The 19822-nt window shown below is 45.4% G+C and overlaps 1 protein-coding gene across 3 annotated transcripts in view; it reads left to right on the top strand.

Annotated features, from left to right (window-relative positions):
- Positions 1 to 14437, top strand: part of SSR1 (signal sequence receptor subunit 1) — a 35262-nt gene extending 20825 nt beyond the window's left edge. Inside the window, exons 8-9 of one of the 3 annotated variants that reach the window (XM_069493547.1) lie at positions 92 to 155; positions 13602 to 14437. In XM_069493547.1, the coding sequence (XP_069349648.1) occupies positions 92 to 155; positions 13602 to 13626 (89 nt within the window). In that variant the 3' untranslated portion in view covers positions 13627 to 14437. Of the gene's footprint in view, positions 1 to 91; positions 8477 to 13601 lie in introns of those variants that run through there. The other 2 variants (XM_069493549.1, XM_069493548.1) reach the window with 2 other exon arrangements.
- The last annotated feature ends 5385 nt before the right edge of the window (positions 14438 to 19822 follow it).

Genomic DNA, 19822 nt, shown 5'->3' on the forward strand with positions numbered 1-19822 from the left:
GAAAGTTGAAGGAAAATGCTTTTTAAATGTCTTTTAAATCTAATATACTTGTAATAATTAGGCAAGCTCAAAACTTTCTCTTGTCTTCCAGATAAAGCTTCACCAAGAAGGTTGCCCAGGAAACGGGCACAGAAGAGATCAGTGGGATCTGATGAGTAAATGTTCCTTTGTGCAACAATTCAGTCTTTGCTTAACCTGCCCTAATGTTTTTCGGCCTGATGGGAATTAGTGCAGAGAAGCCATATCACCATAGAAGGCAACTACTACTTATGTGTGGACTGAGAAATCAGAGTCTGTGGCGATAATATTGCTGAAAATGCACTGCATTCATTTTTCTAAAGTAAAAATCTGGTTTTTTTAAAACCATTAAAATCTGTGTGCGTGTGTGTGTGTGTATGTATGTGAGCAGTTGGTTTTACCAGAATCATTGTTGAACTACCTGAAATGAGCCTTTAGAATACTAAGTATTATGCTTTTGTCTCTTCCTTTTTGACATTTTCTGATTTTCCTCCCTGCCAAAACTCAATGAATATTTGCCCTATATGATTGTTTGATGTCCTGCCTTGAATAGTTTTAAAGGGAAGAATTTGTTTCTTTCTTGGAATAGTTCAAATTTCAATTGATGGCACAAATTAGTATTTTGTTGTTGTTGTTTAACAACTAGTATTCTAAAGGCACAAGCAGGATTAGCTGCTTTTTGGCAATAGAATTGTTTGGTATTTTGCTGCTGTTTACTATAATGCACACCTTCAGAAAACTTCCCAAATGAATTCAAGAAATTTTGGGATCTCTCTAGCAAACAAAATTGTGAAACATGAAAATTCTGCTAACTTTGATATGTAAAACCTAACCCTACCCCTTTTTTAACAAAAAGAAAACAGTACATTTGTGTAAACTGGGTTGTGTTGTCCATTGTTACTGTACTTCTGACCCAGAGATAGCTTTGGGATGATTTTAGACCTTCTCAGTTTTTTTTAAAGAAATAATTTTTCTCTCCTTAATAGATGCACCCCTTCTTAAGAAAAGTTGCTTTGGTCTATAGATTAAGCAGAAAATTAAATTGTGGGGACAGAGATATATGCCAACTAATCCTAGTCTTAAAAAAAATGAGTTGGATATTTTAAAGCTGCTAACCAATCTAAACTTTGGGGAGTTTTGGTTGTTGACATAACCTTTTTTTCAGTTAATTCAAAAAATCCCAAAAAATTGTGCTCAAGACCTTAGAACCAAAATTAAACTAGACTTCATAAAATCCTCTTAGAGAGTTATCCTTGTCCTAGGCAGTAAATTAAGTTTGGCATTATTGTCAGACTAGATAAAGGATAAAGTAAAAACAAGTAAGAGGCTTTCCCTCTCTATCTTTAAGCCATATTCTCCCACATATATTTTGTAAGGAAATGGTAAATGGAATTTTAGTGGCTCGTTAATTCCTGACCTCTCTTCATTCTTATCCAATTCAATGCCCCTTACACCCATGCACACACAGACAAAAACAAAACAAAATACATACACAAACAAAAAAAGTCTTTCTGAGCTGTTAAAGTATTTAAACATCTGAGCCAAAGCCAATGACAATAGAAGTTATTGTATAATTGTTAAACACTTTGCAGGCAGAGCCTAAATTGTCAAATTACCTATATTGGCATTGCTGGACTATAAACTTTGTACTATAAAGTGTTTGAGTTTTTGGGCTGTATGATCAATAGTTTGTTCTGAAAAAGCTCTATGAGCTCTAACTGCATGTTTTTTTGTTTAATGTAACATAGGAAAGCCTTCATATTCTCAAGGAATATATTCCAAAACATTTTTGTGAATATTTAAGTTTGTGAAACTGCTAGAATATAATGCAGCAAGTTGTTAGTACAATATTTAAATGGCCTCTAGAGAGTCTTACTGAATACGTGGTAATACATTGCAAAACCACACCAAGCTATACAGCTGCCAGCCCTCCTCACTCCTAAGTAATTTGCCTTACATACCAGCCCTTCTACTTCTGAGGTTCGAATTAGTGCCTTCAGAAATGTAGAATTTATTATTTGTTATGTTTTATTCTTTTAGTATAGATTGGGAACAGTTGAAAACTCTTAAGTGCTCAGATGCCAGGGGTCGTCTATAGCATCAGTAAGTATTTAGCAGAAACTAACTCCATAATGAATGGAATTCAATTCCACACATGGTTTGTTCAAGCACACTTAATAAGTAGCCTATTTTTTAAATGTAAATATTTGAATGAAGTTTTTCTTTGTTTTGATATATTCGTTTGCTACACCAACCATGGCTTCAGAATTCTTCTTTTCAACAACTTGGTTTCAGAATATGTAAAATGAACTTAAGGATCTTGTGTATCAAACCTGTCACCTCAACATGTGAGAATAATGTGTTCATAAAGCATGGATCTTGCTTTGGTTGTATAGCTTCATCATTTATTTTATAGTCTTACATAGTGACTTGTAGGGCTAATCCTGCCCTCTGAAGCAATGTCCAAGGAGGGGAAAAGGGAAATGGGACCTCTGAGTTAGAAGCCTTAGGGAAGGAGTAAAAGTAAAAATCATATTGACTTAATGAGGTTTTTAATTTTAAGCAGCTTCAGAAAATGTGACTTTGATAGGAGGAAAAGGCAAATTTAGACCTTAAAATAAATATTAAAGAACTGCTGTCTTAAAAGTGCCTTTGTAGGTCATCAGCCTAGAACAGTATTCTGACTTTTGGGGAGAAGTAAATAGTGGCAGTGTAACATTGGAACCTTTACTTAATGACAGATTATTTTGGAGGTATAGTAGATAAATGTAATAATAGGCAAGGCTCGTATATAGCATTCTTCTTTTGCAGTACAATGATATCCATACCCTTGGTATGAAGGAAAATTTACTTGGTTAGTGCATTTGAATAATGAAATAATTTTTAACTCAGCAATACAACAAGATTTTTGATAGACCGCGCCCTTTATTTTAGTTCTAAAATTAGATATTAGCTTAAATGTAAAAACATTTTCAGATACACTTAAGTACTTCCACAGTTTTAGATGGCATCATTTGCAGCTATAGAACTAAAATTAATAAATTTGTTCTGATTTTCTTAAAGTCTTACTTTGAACTACTACCTCCAGCTTAGTGAAGAGCATCCTAACATATACAAGATCCTTGTTATTAGTGTAAGTGAAATGTTAGGTTTCATTGTTAAGAAACCTATGTAGATAGAGGTCTGTATATCTGTAAGATCATCCTTAGAGGATATTTAGGAAGGAAGAACAACACTTAAGAACTGACTTGGAATCATCTAAATAATTTCTTTAGGACTCTTATGAACTTAGTATTTGCATGATTTTATCCTTTTTCATTTATACAAAAACGTAGCCTTCTGTGTTAATTATATGATTGGAAGTTCTGGGGTTTTTCATTTTTAAGATTTTGGAGTTGTTTAGGGATATGGCACTTAGGTTTAGGTACCAGTTAGCTGCTTTTTTAAGGAAGTAGAAAGGGAACTCATTTACTAAACGTCATTCATGTGCTGTGTTCCTTGGACCTTTCCATTTATCATCTCATAAACCTTCACACCACCTCAAGGAGAGTGATACTATTCTCATTTTGTAGATGGAAAAAACAAAACCTGACTTTAAGTAGTTTGGTCAAGGTTACATATTGAATATGGAAAGTTCAAATAACCTCAGTACTGAATATACTATATATACTTGCTATATAATATAATAGTATATAAAGCCCCAAAGAGTCTTCTGAGCTATTATAAATTGATTTGTCTAATATTTGTGGTATGTATGTATAGTTATTTGAAATTGACATTTCATTTTTGTTTATAATAATTCAGTTATCCACAATACCCTATTTAATCTCTACTAATCATGTGTCTTTATCTCCTTATTAACAGAATCATAGTCCTTAAAAACATTTTCTGCAAGTTAGATTTAATAATTGCTTGATTGGATTTCCAAGCTGAAAAGGGTTGAAAGGTCCATCTTCATGTTAGAGGTGACAGTGAAGTGTCTGCTCTTGGGTTATACAACCAGATGGTTCTAGAACTCTGGTTACAGGTTTAGGCCTCTCTAGCCGTCTTTCTGTTCTGTTACGGGTTTCCCTTAATAGGCACAGTGGGGCATTGAAAAAAGAATCCAGTGTACCTGGAAAGCACATGAAGAATAACCTTTAAAGTCTCTAAATCACAGTCAAAGATGATTTGACTGCCTTGTTTGTTCCCCTGCTGTCCCTTATGTAGACTTGTGTCAGTACCTGTGGCAGTCTGTCTGTCTCCCTCTGTATTAGGAGCTCTGAATCTTGTTTTTTATCCCTAGCTTCTAGCTCACAATTATGTAGGAACTTACAACCATTCAAAGGAAGAAGAGAAAATGTGGGCCAGTTTTCATTTGCCATTCTTCTGTGTGATTAGTGGGATTCATAAATATTCCTGGTGGTAAGCCATTGTCATAGGCAATTCTGAGAGGCTGAACAAATAGAGGTAATACTAGCCTGGGAATTAAGAGACCTTTGTTAGTCTGCCTTGGCCACTATCCAAAGGTAGCTCATCTCTGGAGTCTCAGCGTGTTCTTTTGTAGATTGAGAGGTACTAGAAGTGTCAGCCCTAAACCCTTAATGCAATGTTATTAAGTGGTTCTTCTTTAAAGTTAGTTGTTTACTTAGCAGAAAAGAACTCATATTGGGCTGCAGGGGTTCAAATCCCAGATCCTCTCCTGTTAGATGGAGACAAGTTGCATAACCTCACTGTGCTTCAGGTTTTGGTGCCTGCCTCCTAGGCTTGTTAGGCGTTAATACACGGAAAGTGCTTAGAACATTGCCTGGCACTCAGTAAGCCATGTAATCACTGCTCTTACAACATCCCATGAAGCATGGGGTGGGAAAGAGTATATGGTACTTTTTGAACATTGATGCGGAGTAATAGTTAAATTCTGAGTATATGAGCTAAAAATAGTTCTCTTTTTTAACTAAAGAATAAAAGTTTCAAGATGGCCATGTAATCTGGCTAGCGCTGTGGATTTAGCAATGAACCAGAGTAATAAGGCTGGCAAGGGGAGTTTTTGTGATAAATCTTTTAGCACCTACATGCCCAGTGCTGCTTTTGTAGAACACTTGGAGAGCCCACATATTTTCCAGTGAAGTTGTTGGTGTTCAAATCATTTTTGAAACTCATTTCTCAGAATTTCGGCATATGAACCACCCAAAGAAAAGCAGTCTTATTTCTGAATGTTTTTTCAGGAATCATACTGTTCTGATCATCCATCTTACATTTGTGGAAATAGGTGCTTAAGGTCTAAAGGCACTTTAGAAAGGAGTATCAGAAGTACTTTCGTCAAAAATGGTGTTTCAGATTGAGTCTGTCAAGCATCTCCTCTTTCACATACATCCTCATTTTATCATCACAGCGACCCTGGAAGACCCTGTTACTCATGATGAACAGGCTGCAGGAGCCCAGGCATCCATCCGATCACATTTGGTCTGTTGCTCTTTCCAGCTCGGTTGGAATAAGGTGTACGGATCGTTGGACAGGGAGCACGTTCACAGTAATGCATGAAATACACCTACCTGTGTTCTTGTTGCAACACTTAGGATTTGCTTGGCGTTTTATATTCTCTGATGTGCTTTTTTTTTTTGTTTGGATGCTATCACAATCCAGAGTCAAGCTACATTTGTAGATACTCTGTCTGGACAATACCTTTCATAAAAGGACCCATTGCCATCATCCATGGTAGAAGATTTAAAGCAATTGGTCCCCACATAATGGGAACAGGATTTCATCCCCTTGAACTCTTCCGAGCAGTTTAAGTACGTGCATTTGAAACTCTTGCATGTAATATCTCATCCAGTTTATAATCATCGACGTTTTCATGTCTGAAACATATTGATGTGTCTTACATCTGGCCCTACGAGCCCATGCCGCTGTCTCCCAGGTGGAAGTCAGATCCAGAGCAGGCTGCTGTCTGCTCTTGAAGCGGAGTCTGGCCAAAGGGTCACTCTAAGTGGCCGTATGAGGATGTTTGTCTTTACTTCTTCCTTAGTCCACCTGAATAGGACGTATCTGGTTTATACTGCAGCCCCCTGCCTAGAAGTAGTCACATTTCAGGAACCACCTGTAAGAATCTGTGACCCGTTGGTCACACTGGCTTTTCACATACCGAATGGCGGCCTCAGGGGTCTGATTTCAAGAGATAACCCTGTTGGTGGGCGTTCATGGTTATCTCTGTAGGGTGAGAACTTTTTTGCATCAGCTGCAACAAAGGTGAACACAAGGTGCTCAGAGCTGAGTCCTTATGGTTGAACCCCTTCTCTGTCACCAACCAGCTCCTGTCCCTTCCAGATTGTGGAAGACTTATCTCCAGTTGTAAACCTCCTTTCCCATGTCCTCTCCATCTCTGGCTTCTTTCCTTTCATGCTATCTGTCTATCCAAAAACCCTCGTCTTAAGTCTTGCGCACGACTCTCCTGCCTCTAGCTGCTTTTTGTTATTTTTCCCTTTGTCAAAACAGCTACTATGCTATTGGCTTCCTTTTCTTTACCAGACTTTCTTTTCAATTTCCTTCTAATTAGCTTCTGCCCAGGAAGACCTGCTGTCTTAGGAGTTCATGGCTCCCCACTTGCTGGAAACAACTTTAGTCTCAGTTCCCCGTTTAGCGCATTGACCACCGGCCCCCAAATTCACCTTTGCTTCTATGACCCTGCATGACCCTGCCCTGAGCTCCTTTTGGTGATTCTGTTCACTAGCCCCAAGCTAGCTCCGGCTCATCCTCCCCGCCTCTGGACTAGCCTGTTAACAGAGCTCGGCACTTCTTGGCTTCCTCTGCTAACTCTTGATTCATTCATTCCTGAGTTTTAGACCTAAACTATTTCCTTAGTGCCATTATAACTGCCTGTGACTCATTTTCACTTAAAGTTCTTATTGTAACCCCAAACCAGCAAATCACAGATGTTTACTTTCCTCCATAAGCCTTCCCAGTCTACCTTCCTGTCATTCTTCAGCAACATGACTCTCTCATTTAGCCAACCTGAAATCTTATAAAGCCCTGACTATGGTATTTTGCATGTTAAGTATTTAATAAATGATTACTAATTTTAGCTCTGCTGTGAATAAGATTTCATTTCTCTCCACTTCATAATCTAACAACTTACAGAACTTGAGAGAAATCTGAATTTATGCAGTTTGGGCAAAAATACCTCTGGTTCAAAATACTTTTTTATGTTTTCTAATTGATTTCAGGAGGTCTTGGGTTTGCTGTTTTAATTTTAGTGCCTGCAAACTCGAAATGTGATTTCTGGCGTCGTATTTTCATCAGATTTGTTTATGGTAAAACTTCTGCAATGTGAAGTTTTATCGGGTAATTATGTCTGAAAATGTTATTTGGATATCTTTTGAGACTAATGAAACTGGAATAATGAATCCTTAAAATTCTTGTGCAGCTTTGAGAAATGTTCCTGCTGTTTATCTGGAACTCATATTTTTTTAAGTTTGGTAAACCCAAGATGTAAGTGAGCACTTTTCTTTCTTGGTTATTTTCATCAATCTGACCTACTGCTTACACAGGTCTACTGTCCTGTCGAATGCATCTTTTAATTTATGTATCACTTAATTAAAAAGCCAATCTTGAAAGTATTTTTGTGCAACATGAAATGTTTCCTAAAGTACCAATGCATATTACCACTTGGTCTTGAAGATGAGAAGCACAAAAGGAATCTAAAATAGTAAGCCAAAAAACAAAACAAAACGAAACAAAACATTACAATATTGATTAGAATTTCTCCCTGGAAATTATTTTAAAAGTTCACACATTCTCTACTTAAAAAATTTAGACATTTCAAATAACAAAGTGGTGTTTAGAATACAGCTGATTTAAGATGAGTTTTACATGAGCTATTGGGCTGTCAGCTAGTTGGCTTTTCAGATAATGGCCATAAAGACACTCCCTCCCTCTCCCCACACATTAAGTAAGGTCTCTTCCTGCCCCCATTCCCCGCTCACCTTTGAGGGTTTTGGTTCCCAATAATTGCATAGACTGCATATTCTGACCATTTAAACATTTCTAAGCAAACAGAGATGGATCTTGGATTTAATTTTCTTGGTTGTATACCCAGTGAGTCAGTAGTACCTACAATTTGTTTAAGATTTTATTCTAAAGCAGTAGAACTGAATGAATGTGTTCTTCATAGAATAAGTAACTTTTGATTAGAGGCTGTGCACATGTGTTAGAGATCAGTCTTTGTAAACTATGTAATGTTTTCAGTCTTTTCTGCTGAAAGGAAAAAATGCTTTGAGAATTAAAAAAAATTAGGACAGTAAGAACCAGCATTTTTATGTCTTCTCTGCAATGCTTGAAACCCTCAGTATTAAATTTTGGATTAATCCAAAGTTTAAAAAGAAATACACCAAAATGCTAAAGCAGTTTTTGTGTTAGGGTGGTGGATTTACATTTTCCTTTTCAAAATGTTTGTAATGTGCTTATATTTTATAATGGAAGCAATAAATGCAATGTTAAATTTATATGAGCCTCCTACGATGAGTATAATAATCATAATGGTTGTGGACAGCTTTTCTGAAGCCAAAAAAGAAAATAAGCCAATTTTTAAAAACTTGGATGTATTGTCACTTTACATATTCAAAGAAAATCGAGTTTATTAATCGAAAACACTTGAAAGTGTTTTTCCTCTGCAGGGACCCCAGCGTCCTATGTTATTTGTAAAGTCATCAGCCCCACTAGCCGCTGCCCAGTTGGCGCCAGGCGCATGCCCAGTGCAGCCCCTCCTGCCCCACCCTTTGCGCCTCTGGCCTCCCGCCCCCAGCCTGGGCCCCTCCCTCAGACCCTCCTCTGGCTGTCACGGGGTGACTCCCCCATGGCCTGCAGGGCCCCCCAGGCTCTGGCGCTTCCCTGCCTCGCCTTCTCCTGTGCTTCCCGTCAGCCCCCTTCCCATCCTGTACCCGGCCATGCATGTCCAGGGGCAGGGCCTTGGCATAGTGCCCTCTGCCCAGGTCTCAGCCCCCGCCTTTCCTGCTGTCGGCCTTCCCTGACCAACGTCCCTCAGGGACGGCGTCACCCGAGCATCCTGCGTCACACACCCAGCTGTGTTGTCCTCATGCCCTTACTGCTGTCAGGCTACCTTGTCCTTCCTACCTTGTCCTGTCACCCCCTGTGAAATAAATGGAAGCTTCACCACAGCAAGAATTTTTATTTAAGCTCACCAAGTCTTAAAACAGTACCTGGCACATATGGTAGGTGTTTAATAAATATGAATTATTTATCACAGCCACACAGTGAAGTAGGTATATCCCTATTTTGTAAATAAGGAAATTGGTACACAGGTTAAATAACTTGCTAAAAATCACTCAACTGTTAAGTGGAAGAGCTGAGACTCGAACTCAAGTGTGTCTGTGTCCAGAGCCTTCACGTGATCATGGTGGCTCATACTGTGAAGGCTGTTTCTCCAGGTCACCTACTGGTTACCATTCACTGAAAAGCCAGGAGATGGTAGGCTGAATTGCCATGTCGTGGGCTCACAGATGCCCAGATCTCTGGCTGGGGACTTCCAGGCTCGTGGGGCAGGCGGTTGCACCTTGAGGATTCCATACAAGAATGAGAAGTTTAATGGTCATCTTGGTTGCACATTGCAGCTCGACCAGGAAGGATTTACCAAAGCAAAGCCTGAGGAAACTGGCAACCAGGTGCATAGGAGTCGCTGTAAATGGTTTATGTGAAACTCCCTTAGGGAAGTGAAACACTAGGGAGGTAGATCACAGCTGTAGCTGTGAACCTCCCAGCTCGGTCTCCCAAAGTGCTGGGATTACAGGCGTGATCCACGGTGACCAGCTGGAAATAATCTTGAGAGTCATCCAGTCCATCTTTCTGCCCAATGCAGGACTCTATTCTATAGCCTGCTGTTGGCCACCTCCATCTGGCCAGGTGGCCTGTCCTGTCTTTGGACAGCTCAACTATTAGTCCTTCTTAAACACAAATCAGCTTCCTTGTCCATGTCCTAATTTTGCTCTGCACATCTTCTTAGAAAAAAATCTGCCTTCTCTCCCTTATCACAGCCTGAAGAGAGCTATCACTTCTTCCTTGGTCAAAAATCATCTGTCATCCAGGCTAAGGTAAAAGGCAGTAACAACCACCTCAGCCTACCTGCGTCTTTTAAAAAACATACTCCCATAGAGTAATTTTGTTTTCAAGGAACTACTGTGTTTTTTAAGATGATGGGAATTGTTTGGTCACTTAAAACCTCACATTTTATTGAGTTATATAAATTATTTATATAGACAGGGTCTCGTTCTTGCTCAGGCTGGTCTTGAACTCCTGAGCTCAAACAATCCTCCTGCCTCGGCCTCCCAGAGTGCTAGGATTGCAGTCATGAGCCACTGCACCTGGCTGAGTTATATAAATGAAACGGTCCAAATGATGACAAGATAAAAGATGAAATGTGTTACTTCAACAATCAGTCCTTGCCCTTAGGCAGCATTTGCAGATTGACTTGCCCGTAAGATTGTGGGGCAGGGGTTAGGCTTGCTTAAAGTGCAAAGTTGAGGGTGCCATTCCCAGAAAGTCTGATTCTGTGGCTTTGGGTTGGGACCCAGGAATCTACCATTTAAAAAATTTTTTTTATTTTAATTTTTTTTAGAGATAGGATCTGGCTGTGTCACCCAGGCAGGAGTGCAGTGGCGTGATTATAGCTCGCTGCAGCTTTGAACTCCAGGGCTCAAGGGATCCTCCCGCCTCAGCCTCCTGAGTAGCTGGGACTACGGGTGTGCGCCACCATGCTAATTTTTAAGTTTTGGGTTTTTTTAGAGATGGGGTCTTGCTATGTTGCCCAGGCTGGTCTCACACTCTTGGCCTCAAGCGATTCTCCCACTTTGGCCTCCAAAAGTGCTGGGGTTATAGGTGTGAGCCACCACATCCAGCCAGGCATCTGCATTTTTACAGGCACTATTGGTTCTCCCACAACCACACTGCAGGGGTTGTGGCTCCAGGGGTTGGGAGGCTTACACCATGAAGTCCCTAACTGGCCGTGTGGCAGGACGGCACAAGCACGCTGGTGGCGGTGAGGAGCCTCCACCTGACTTTTTCTTGTACAGAAACGGGGCTGCATCCCTTGCCCCCTTCGCACTGTTTCTCACCCTCTTGTTGGATGGCTGAGAGACCATCTGAAATTGGGGGGTGCTGACCCTTATTGAGCACTTAGCTCTCATCCAGGGCTGCTTCTAAGCATTTTACTTGTGTTCACTCTTTTAATTCTCTATTTGAGACACGTTCTAATATCACCATTTTACAGCTGAGGAAATGGAGGCATAGAACGACAAAGCAACTTGCCTGGGTCACTCAGCTAGTGAGAGCGAGCGGGGACGCAGAAGCAGGCGGTCTGACCCCAGCAGCCCCCATGCGCTCTGCCACAGCACCCGGACTGCTCCAGGGAGTGTCAGACCCGTGCAGCCAAACACCCCGTGTCCCAAGGCACCTGGGACTCAGTGTGAGAACTGGTCATTTTCCTTCCCTAAACCACTTTCTTCATCAGTATTTTTGACCTCACGTCCATAAGAAACTCCCTTTTTGCAGACCCCCTCCATCCTCCTACCTCTTAATCTCCTAAATCCAGCTCTTCTGCGCCCACATGGCAAGCTCTTGGTTCTTGCCTGTTAGCGCTTGCCAGAGGCCCACAGCCGTGTGCTCTCCTGTGCCTGCGAGAGCTTTGCCCCACCCTCCCACCTGCCAGTCTGGTCCCCTTCCAGCCCACTACCCACTAGCTGTTGTCGTTGTAAAATGGCATTCTAAGCCCGTCTCTCCCCCTGCTGAAAACCTTCCAGTGGTTCCCCACAGCCGGCAGGACGAAGGCCAGGGCTTCCACTGTTTGCCTTGCCTGCCCTTTGAACCCACCCGCTCTCTCCCTAGTTCTCCTTTGACCTTGTCCTCCAGCGGGGCTGCTTGCTCCTGTGCACACCGCACCGCTGCTCCCTGTGCCTGCACAGGCTGCCCTCTCTCCCTGGGTGGCAGGGCTGGAACCCTACGCCCCTAGCCAAGCACCCAGTTTGGGGTAAGCTTTAGTTGTGATATAGTTCAAACTTACACAAAAGTTGCAAGATAGTACAAAGAAATTCCCCATGCCCTTCCACTTCACCCAGAGCATAGTCAGCATTTTGCCACGTACATATATCACACATGCCCACCATATATGTATTATTTTTTCTGAGCTATTGAGTAAATTGCAGACATATCAAGTCCCTTTTCCCCTAAATACACCAGTGTTTATCTCCTAACAAATGTTCTCTTACATAACTAAATTACAGTTAGCAAAATCAGGAAATGTAGCATTTACACAATGTTTCCTAATCTACAGGCTGTGGTCAGATTTCACTGATTGTCTTACCAAGGTCCTTGACAACTATTTTTTTCCGGGTTCAGGATCACGTTACATCTAGTTGTCTTGTCTCCTTAGTCTCCTTTATTCTGGAACACCCACTTTTTCCGTGTCTTTCACAACATTAGTATTTTTGTTTCAGAGACAGGGTCTTGCTCTGTTGCCCAGGATGAGTGCAGAGGTGCAATCATAGCTCACGGTGGCCTTGAACTCCTGGGCTCAAGCGATCCTCCTGCCTCAACTGGGATACAGGCACACACCACCACACCTGGCTAATTAAAAAAAAAAAAAATTTAGAGGAAACTGGCATTTCTGAAGAGTACAGGCTGGTTGTTTTGCAGAATGTTGCCTAATGAGAGTTTGTGTGCTGTTTCCTTGAGATTTGATTCAGATTCTGCCTTCCTGGCAGAATAGCCCTGAAGTGGTGCTGTGTCATTTTCCGAGCTGCATCTCCAGGGCCACATGATGCTGCTGGGTTGTCCTGTTATTGGTGACACGGGCACTGATGACTTGGGAAAAGTGGGGTCTTATTTTTTACAACCTCAGTTTTCATAGCACCTCCTCTAAGGAAGCTTTCTCGGCCCACCCCCCGGGCAGCCACAGGCAGGTGGGGCGTCTGCTCCGCACGGACTGAGCCATCGTGGTGTGCTCCTCTCCCCTGCTCGATGCACGTGCCATGGAGGCAAGGGCCACATCTTGCTCCCGTGGTGGCCCAGCTCTTGGTCCAGGGCCTGACACACAGTAGGCACTTAATACATATTTGTTGAGTGAATGAAAGAATGAGTGAGAATACTTGGGAGCCGATTCTGTTACAAAGCAAAAACCTCCAAATCTCTCCAGATGAGTCTTGTCATTTTTCACGGCTTTACTCATGAAGCATGGCTAAATTTGGGGTTTTCTTTTTATGCCAGTTTCTCACTGAAAGCATGAAATTCTAACTAAGTCCCAAGGGAGAAGCATGGCATTTACCCTTTCATTGGGGAATCACAGAATGGACCAGTTTCAGAAAGTTTGAACCCCATCCTAGATTTTTCTGTCTGTTTCTTCATGGGCTGAAGGGTGGAAGCGAGGGGAGGTTCTTTCTCCGGGTCTTTGACTGTGGGCAGAACAGCACAGAGAGTCTCTGACACTGAGACGGGCCCCTGCCCCGTTGCTTCTGTCCCGCCACACGCTTCACAGCGGTCGGGAAGTGCCTGGTGGGACGCCCGGAAGCCTCTCAGGAGGTCACTCTCTCCCTTTGCTCTTTCAGACGCAGGAGAAGGGAGACTCACTGATGGCATTGGACTGCCCCCCTGCAGCGTGGCCACCTCTGGTCTCCAGGTGCCAGGGCTGTGCCCTCCGCCTCGGCTGCTTCAGGAAGTCCCCTGGACAGGCAGTTCCGGAGACCCGTCCGTCTTCTGCACCGTTTTGCTATCTGTGAAACTTAGGACAGCACCAACTCACTCACCTGGATCCTCAATGTGATGGCTCTGGGAAGTCACTGCTGGGGGCGCTGGGTGACGAGGGCTTCGTGGCTGATGAATAACGGCTGTTTGTGCATTGTTTCTGGGTGGAGATTTCCCGGGAAACCAGGGCAACTTTGCTAGACAGTAGGACAGGATGTGGGTCCCCGCCAGTGAGTACTGGATGAACCACACGACCCAAGCAGAAGGTTCACTCGGGTCAGCTTACTCTCCCCGCATTACGTAGACGGCCCCTGAGGCCAGCAGACAGAGGGCTCTGTGCAAAGCGAGCCACCAACCCTGCAATGTGACGGTTGCAACACATACCTTAGCAGCTTCCAGTTCCATCTTGGGGAAGTGTTCAAAGTCCTCAGGAGGAGGCCGGGGAGGGGACTTCGGAAGGGTTGGCAGTTGCAGCAGTCAGCCGGGCCTGGGGTGGAGGTAGAAGTCAGTGTCCAGGCTGAATAATGCTTCACGTGAACACGAGTGTCATGCCTTAGACGAGTGAGCTCCCTGCAGCTGGGACTCTCTAGGCTTGCGGTCTTTGTGTTGGTGCTCAGAATGGGCTCCCGGGGCTCTTGTATTGTGCTGACATGAAATGAGTTGAATTGCATTAAATCGAATTGGACTGCAATAAATTGGATTGAAAGGCCTACAGGTTCGTATGAATCTCTTGCTGAATGCCAGGCCCTGGGGAGTCAAAGATGCATGAGCCAGTCCCTGTCTTCGCGCTAGCTGGGCCCGTCGCTACCTGGGACGTGGTGCACTTGGCGGCAGAGACACACCGGGGGTGGCTGGGTGGGAATGCGGAGGAGGGTTCTAGAGGCTTCGAGAGGAGGTGATCTTTGAGCTGGACCTTTGAGAACAGAGTGGGAGGATTTTAGAGAGAAGGAGGTGGAGGTAAGAAGGACCCAGGGGACCCAGGAAGAAGCAGGAACACAGGTGCATCACAGCTAGGGAAAGGAAGAGAAGGCCATGAAGCGAGTTACAGCTCCATCTGACAGCCGATACGGACCTATTAATACCTGTGCACGGCATATTCACATACGGAGAAAGTGTGTCGCAACGTCAGCCTGTGAACCACACGCACCAGAATCACTGGGAACGCCCCCCCAGCCCCCGCCACACACACCCCTACTAAATAGACTCTCGGGAAGCTGGCCTGGGAACCTGCATTTTAGAACAAACTCTCCAAGTGAATTCAAAGATTGGCACCAGCTGTGTGTTTGTGGGCAGGTCAGCCTCCGTCAGGGAGGTGTTGGGAGCCACTCAACGATTGTTAAGTGGGGAGTGCCAAGGTCCATACCTGTGTCAAATGAGCAATTGTCATACTTCCCTGTGTGTCACAATTGCCTGGAGGACTTGTCAAAACACAGACTGATGGATTCTACGCCTGAGGTTCCGAGTCAGTCGGTCTGGGGGTCTGCTTTGCTGATAAATCCCCAGATGGGTGATGCGGGTACTGCCGGTCCCAAGAGTTCCGAGAGGGAGATTGATTTGAGGGGTCCTGAGGAATCTAGCCATAAGGAAGGAAGGCCCCGTTGGCTCTTCTGAGACCCTGCGGAGCCAGGACAGTAGCATTATTCGAAGCATTTTGATTTGGCCAGATATGCCTTCTTATTTGTACGCACATCCTGGTTTTAAACCCTCTGTGACAGTGGTATGGCGCTCTGGACATGTGACCGATGCCCTGTGTCCCTGACCTGAAGATAGATGAGCATGGGCCAAACTGTCCCGAGTCCCCGCCAGGGTCCCTTGGTCAGGGTTATGCTGTCTCCCATGCAGTGCTGCAGAGGCCCATGGCTCTGTAAGTGACAAACATTTCCAGGGATCCACACAATGTCTAGATTCCTGCATCTGGTCCCCCCAAGGTCATAGGTGAAATCCCCTGCGTCCCTTGGAAGGGCTGTGTTCGCCATCACCCTTGGGGCCTGGTCCTGCTTCCTAGATTGGGAGGTGTTTATTGGCAATCTACACAGGATTGATACAGGGCCCCACTTGAAATTGTAAGTCTTTTTCAGTAGCACCCCATTTCCCACAGGCGAGGAGGTCAGTACTGTGATCGAGCCCAAAGGCACAACCAAATCAATCTCCAAATGCCATCTTTGCAGGTCTTGTCCCGAGACTACTCATGGCACCAACTCTGTACCAGTCGGGGTCCAATCAACAGGGAGGAAACCACACGTCAGTTTGAAGAGGGAAGTTTGACGTGACTGTGACAGGGGATTAGAGTAAAGAGGGATTGGCTAGGAAGAAGTAAAGAGATCTCTGAGTAACCTAGGAAGAACAGCTACTTGGAGCAGCCGCTCCCCCCAGGCTGAGATCAGCTCGCATTTTAGAGACCACTGCAAGGCTCGCTGAATGGCTGAGAAGTGGCTGTTAGTGCCATGCCGGTGGGGCTGGCTGGAAATGCAGCTCAAGGCTGCCAGGGTAAGCTGTTCCTGGAAGGGGAAGTGCCTTACGGAGGAAGTCAACCACAAACCGCTTGAGTGGGACGCTGGAGGACTCTGCTGGCTGCCGGCTGCGGGGTGTAGCTGACCACCGTGCCCTGCGGGAGCCTGGTGCAAGGTAGGACCAGGCCAAGTGGGCGCACGGGACCAGGAAGGAAAACCCCTCCTCTTGCTAGGTCTTGCCACCGCCCTCTCTGACAGAACTCAACATGGTGCCAGCCAGCGAGGGAACAACATCTAAAGCGGCCAGATCCATTTTCTCAGAGCAGGCAATGAAGGATGAACTTGGAGCTGTGGGGCAGTAAATTGATAAGGGGCACGATTCCCAGACGGCTTGATTCTTGGCAGCAGAGTCCAAGGTATGGGAGTTTGGCAAACGTATCCTTTGATCAGAGGAGCAGGGCAGTTGGAAGGGGCCTCAAGAGCTGCTCTGTCAAATTCCTCAGCACTGCAGGTGCCCCCGCCCTGATCAAGGCCGCATGGCCAGGTAGGGTCACAGGGTGGGAGAGAGGGACAGCTACACCTTGTTCTCCCTATCTCTGTATCCCTCAGGGCTTTGCCATTAAACTAAGCAAGGGGACTGGTAGCATCCGCTTTACAGATGGGCACCCAGAGTTGGAAAGCCTCCTTAAATGGATAAACATTTAAAGTTTAAAGTTCTCTAAAGAGAACTCCAGGAACAAGCTGGTCTCGTTCTAGACCAGGGGAATTTCTGCACTTTCCAAATACAAACAAACAAAACCCCACAATGTCTTGTTTCTCTGAATTCTATTCTGATAGCCAGCAAGGTGTCCCGTGCCCAGGGGAACCAGCACACAGGGGCCCTCTGTGCACCCACCTGCTCTCTGAACACCAGCTCCTAGAAACCCGACACCGCCCCCTTCCCTGCCTTCCTCCCTGTCTCAGGAGCTGTATGGAGGCGGATGATTTACTGCTGGTCGTGCCAGGGTGCAACCAATACGCAGCCCTAAGAGCGAGCATCTCTACAAGCAGCTCTGTGTCTTCCTTTTGTTCTACACCAACGCTTCGTTCACTGGCAACACGGCGGATCGGGGGGAAACGGACTCGGTGTTTACAGGAGTTTGGATTTCCAACGCTTTTTATTAAGGAACAACGGGCACCGTGCCAGCTCTGGTGGGCGGGGAAGGGAGACGAGGGCAGGAGAGAGAAGGCAACAGCTGTTTTGAGTTACGAACTTTCTGTCTGAGCTGGTAGCATCCCACTGTGGTTCTGCTGCCCTTGGGGTTTGGAATGGAGCTGGTGTCTATTTTAGTTCTGGGTTAACAAGCACTCTCTCCCACCAGCTACTGTCCCAGTTCACCGCCCGGCGAGGCCCCGCTGGCTCGGGCGGCCCCGGGCCTCCTCCGATAGCAGGCTATTATGGGGAACGGCAGAGCAGAGAGGAGAAAAGGGAAATTATGTTCTGTAATCAACTCCTTTTGGTTTCCAGACGGCAGCCCCACCCCACCCGGCAACAGTTACAGACAGAGCCACTAGGCGGGGGCGGGCTGTTCACCTCCACGTGGGGTGCCGGGGACCTCTTTCCACCAGCCGTCCCCTCGCCAGCTGCTGCAGGGCCGGTGGATGGAGGCTGCCTGGAGGGGCTGAGTCTCCACCAAGCTGCAAAACGTCCTCAGCCAAGCCAACCAAACACAGGTGTTAGTACTGAAAAGGTGAGGAAACGCCTCCTCTGTTGGCCGGACGTCTGCGCCACCAGCCTTGACATCACGGTGGGTGAACGACCCACCCAACGGTGCCCACCCTGACCGGGAACCGAACGACCAGCATCCAGCGCAGTCCCACCCCGTCCTTGCTGAGGGGGAAGCCCGGCCCCTCCCTGGAGCAGGTCCTTGTCCCGAAGGCCAGTCCCAGAACTGGACGGTTGTCGGGTGCAGACGCCCACAACAGTCCCCTGAGGAGGCGCGTCTGTGCTGGGAGCCGAGAGGACCTTTTGAGCTGGTGCTGGGTCTTCTCTCTCTGACTCGGCATCGTGACTCAGTTTCCTCTTGGAGGACAGCCGCCTGCGCTTCAGCGGAGACGGAGGAGCTGCAGCTGTGGCACTGTTAGGGTCCTTCTCGGGGAACTTCATATGTCTGAAAAGACACACACACAGTGATCTAACAAAACCGTCATTTCACTTCTTTCTTTCAAATTGCTTATAGTTGGGATTGGTACTTAAAATGTTTTAGTTAAGAGATACAGGGTAGAAATTATACAGTAACTTCTTTTTTTTTTTTATTTTTTTTTTTTTTGAGACAGAGTCTCACTTTGTTGCCCAGGCTAGAGTGAGTGCCGTGGCGTCAGCCTAGCTCACAGCAACCTCAAACTCCTGGGCTCAACCAATCCTCCTGCCTCAGCCTCCCGAGTAGCTGGGACTACAGGCATGCGCCACTATGTCCGGCTAATTTTTTCTATATATATTTTTAGCTGTCCATATAATTTCTTTCTATTTTTAGTAGAGATGGGGTCTCGCTCTTGCTCAGGCTGGTCTCGAACTCCTGAGCTCAAACGATCCGCCCACCTCGGCCTCCCAGAGAGCTAGGATTACAGGCGTGAGCCACCGCGCCCGGCCTAAAACTTTATAATTTTCTTGAACCTCTCTTAAAGTTCTTGCAAGTGCTGTCCCGAAGCGGACTGGAGACGTCACCATTTAGTTCCGCCGGAACACTTCCAGCAACAAGGACTTCTCCATTTTCACCGGTTGTTCTAATTGTTAAAAACCATCTTCCCCATGTTGAGTCAGAGATTCTGTCCTTGCTTTAAATGTCTATCTGTCCTCGGGGGCAACACAGCATCCGCTATATTCCCTTCCATGAGGCAGCCCTCCAAACAGTGCAAGGCATGACTGCATTTCTCCAAAGTTTTCTCTTTCCAAAATTAAACGACTCCAGCCTCCCCTACCCCAGCTCTGCCCGCAAGTCTGTCGAATTACACTGGCTGCTAACTAACCTTGGATACTCGCCAGTTTGCAGATATCCTTCAAGAAATGCTGGATCCAGACACAAACCCCAGGGTGCACAGCTGGGACCACACCCTCCAGAGGCTACATAAACGGAGTCTGGGTTGGTTCTGCTGTGTGTGTTCGGCTACATCCCCCAGTTCCTGCTGTTGTCAACAATGATCCCCATGATCCTTCGTGCAAAGTGCTGTCAAACACGTCTCTCCCACTCCATACCTGAGCCGTCACTGGGTGGGTTTTCACCTTCCAGATTGGCAAGGATAGATCTTACGACATGCAGCATTGGTGTGGTTCAGAAGACTGGGACTGTCACGCGGTGCTGGTGGGAGTGAAGATCAGTAGCCACCTTTCTGCAAAGTGGCTGAGTGACAGGATCAGAATTTTAAATACATATGTCCTTTGCCCCGGTGATTCCACTTCTAGAAATTTGTCTTAAGGACTAGTAATTAGACAAGTGTGCAAAAATCTAGATACAAGGATTGATGTAACATCATAATTCACCGCTAGATAAGCTGCACAAACACTAATGACGACACTGGTCCCAATACCTTAGACTGGCCGCTCTGCTTTCCCTCTCGCCCTCCTGTTGTCCGTTCTCTACTCAGCAGCCAGACTGAGC

This window comes from Eulemur rufifrons, chromosome 18, assembly GCF_041146395.1.
Source record: "Eulemur rufifrons isolate Redbay chromosome 18, OSU_ERuf_1, whole genome shotgun sequence".
Taxonomy (NCBI): domain Eukaryota; kingdom Metazoa; phylum Chordata; class Mammalia; order Primates; family Lemuridae; genus Eulemur; species Eulemur rufifrons.